Source organism: Atta colombica, unplaced genomic scaffold (genome assembly GCF_001594045.1).
Source record: "Atta colombica isolate Treedump-2 unplaced genomic scaffold, Acol1.0 scaffold187, whole genome shotgun sequence".
NCBI classification, from domain to species: Eukaryota; Metazoa; Arthropoda; class Insecta; order Hymenoptera; family Formicidae; genus Atta; species Atta colombica.
The window spans coordinates 3,001,276-3,003,486 of NW_017259279.1; the positions used below are offsets into that span (position 1 = coordinate 3,001,276).

Genomic DNA, 2,211 nt, shown 5'->3' on the forward strand with positions numbered 1-2,211 from the left:
CTATCCATGAATCGATCCAATTTTTTACTTCTTCATAAGACCAGAAGTGCTGGTCAGCTAGGCCGTGTGCCATTGATCGAAACAAGTGATAGTCAGAGGGAGCAACGTCTGGAGAATACGGCGGGTGGGGTAGGACTTCCCATTTCAACGTTTCCAAGTATGTCTTGACCACTTTCGCAACATGGGGTCGAGCATTGTCATGCTGCAAAATCACTTTATCGTGTCTCTCGTTGTATTGTGACTGTTTGTCTTTCAATGCTCGGCTCAAACGCATCAATTGCGTTCGATACCGATCGCCTGTGATTGTTTCAGTCGGTTTTAACAGTTCATAATACACTACGCCGAGTTGGTCCCACCAAATACAGAGCATGACCTTGGAGCCGTGAATATTCGGTTTGGCCGTCGACGTGGAAGCATGACCGGGAACTCCCCATGATTTTCTGCGCTTGGGATTATCGTAATGAACCCATTTTTCGTCCCCAGTCACAATGCGATGCAGAAATCCCTTCCGTCTTTGCTTTTCAAGCAGCTGTTCACAAGCAAACAAACGCCGTTCAACATCTCTCGGCTTCAATTCGTACGGCACCCAATTTCCTTGCTTCTGAATCATTCCCATGGCTTTGAGGCGTTTTGAAATGGCTTGTTGAGTCACTCCCAATGATCGATTGATTTTGATACGAGTCTTGTTCAAGTAATGTCTCCAATTCTGCATCTTCGAAAACCTTCTCTCTTCCACCGCTGCCGGTCTTCGACATCAAAATCACCGTTCTTGAAGCGTTGAAACCACTCACGACACGTTCTTTCACTAATAGCGGCCTCACCATAAGTATTTGAGAGCATTCGATGAACCTCAGCCGCAGATTTCTTCATATTGAAGCAAAAAATTAAAACTTCCCGCAAATGACGAGAATTTGGCTCGTAAACTGATATTTTCAATCGAGAATAACTTTATGATGCAGACACAAATCGACTAATGTTTCTATGGGGTTATGTTGACAGATGCCCAAGTTTATTGTATGACGTCTATGATCTATTTATTTCGACCACCACTTACCGCTAAAGCCATCTATAGGAAAACGGCGCAAACAAAGTTGTACACCTAATATATATATATATTATTGTATCAAAATGAGCACAATGAATTTTCATTCATTATTTTATGTCAAAATTGTTATTTTTTTGAAGTTGTATCTGTTAATTTGTGCGACTATTTATTTAGGTATATCATAAAAATATTTCGAATTTTGTGAAAATAAGTGATTGTTTGTTATAGGATTCCGGATGATGATGTAACTAGGACGGAAATCGCCGAAATGGAGACAGTTCTGTGATCGTAAGAGCATCGGCTTCAGTCGCCCAATCACGCAACGCTGGAAACGTATGGGACGAACAGAGAGGCCTCTGAAGACTCCAGAAACAATGAGATTTAAATAAAAAATCGCGTTCTGTTGCTCCTGCCTCGAACAACGAGCCCCACCCACATCAACTTTTCATTCGGACGAAGACGCTGATCCGCTGATATCGATCCTCGGAAATTGTCGTCGCGCGCGCGATGAAACAATGAGATGAGGAATGTCGTCAGTGCCTATCAATGATTAAGAGTCAACTAGACCAAGAAGACACCAATCGATATTTTGTGACTCAAAGAAGTGCATTTGTTATCGACACTCGCGTTATACTCTTAAAAGATGCATCTTTTGTGTCCTTTGAAACATTGGAAGAAATGCATTTGCATGAAAATTTGCAACTTTGCGTTCACATAACAATAGTGATTGTTGTGAAAAAAAGTTTCAAAAAATTACTAAATCTTTGTAATGCTCGGACGAATGCTCAATAATCGAGCAGGATTTCAGTCTCTCTACGAGAGATTTATTTTTAACAACATGATCGCACCACATCATCGACATTGAAGCTAACTGCTTCGTGTTCACGTAGGTGTGTGCAAAGATTTATTTCAAAATTTCAACCGGTGCCTAAAATTGTGAACATGGTTCATAATGTACTAGATGATCTATTAAGCATTCTGAAATATGGTTAGTAATTTTATAAAAATAAAAGCATTTAATTTTTTTAGAATACTTTGAAATGAGACTATTTTATTTATGCAATTAGTTTCCATTGACTGTTTTGTCATTTTTTAAATTAAATTCTCATATATTTTTATAATTACAAATCAATCAATATAAAATAAAAACTTCTATATAAATATAT

At 38.8% G+C, this 2,211-nt stretch overlaps 1 protein-coding gene across 1 annotated transcript in view; it reads left to right on the forward strand.

Moving 5' to 3' along the window:
• LOC108686531 (glutamate receptor ionotropic, NMDA 2B) overlaps positions 1-1,548 on the forward strand; it is a 90,088-nt gene extending 88,540 nt beyond the window's left edge. Inside the window, exon 18 of the mRNA XM_018191884.1 lies at positions 1,274-1,548. Coding sequence (XP_018047373.1) covers positions 1,274-1,331 — 58 coding nt within the window. The 3' untranslated portion in view covers positions 1,332-1,548. The remainder of the gene's footprint in view (positions 1-1,273) is intronic.
• Positions 1,549-2,211: the final 663 nt, after the last annotated feature.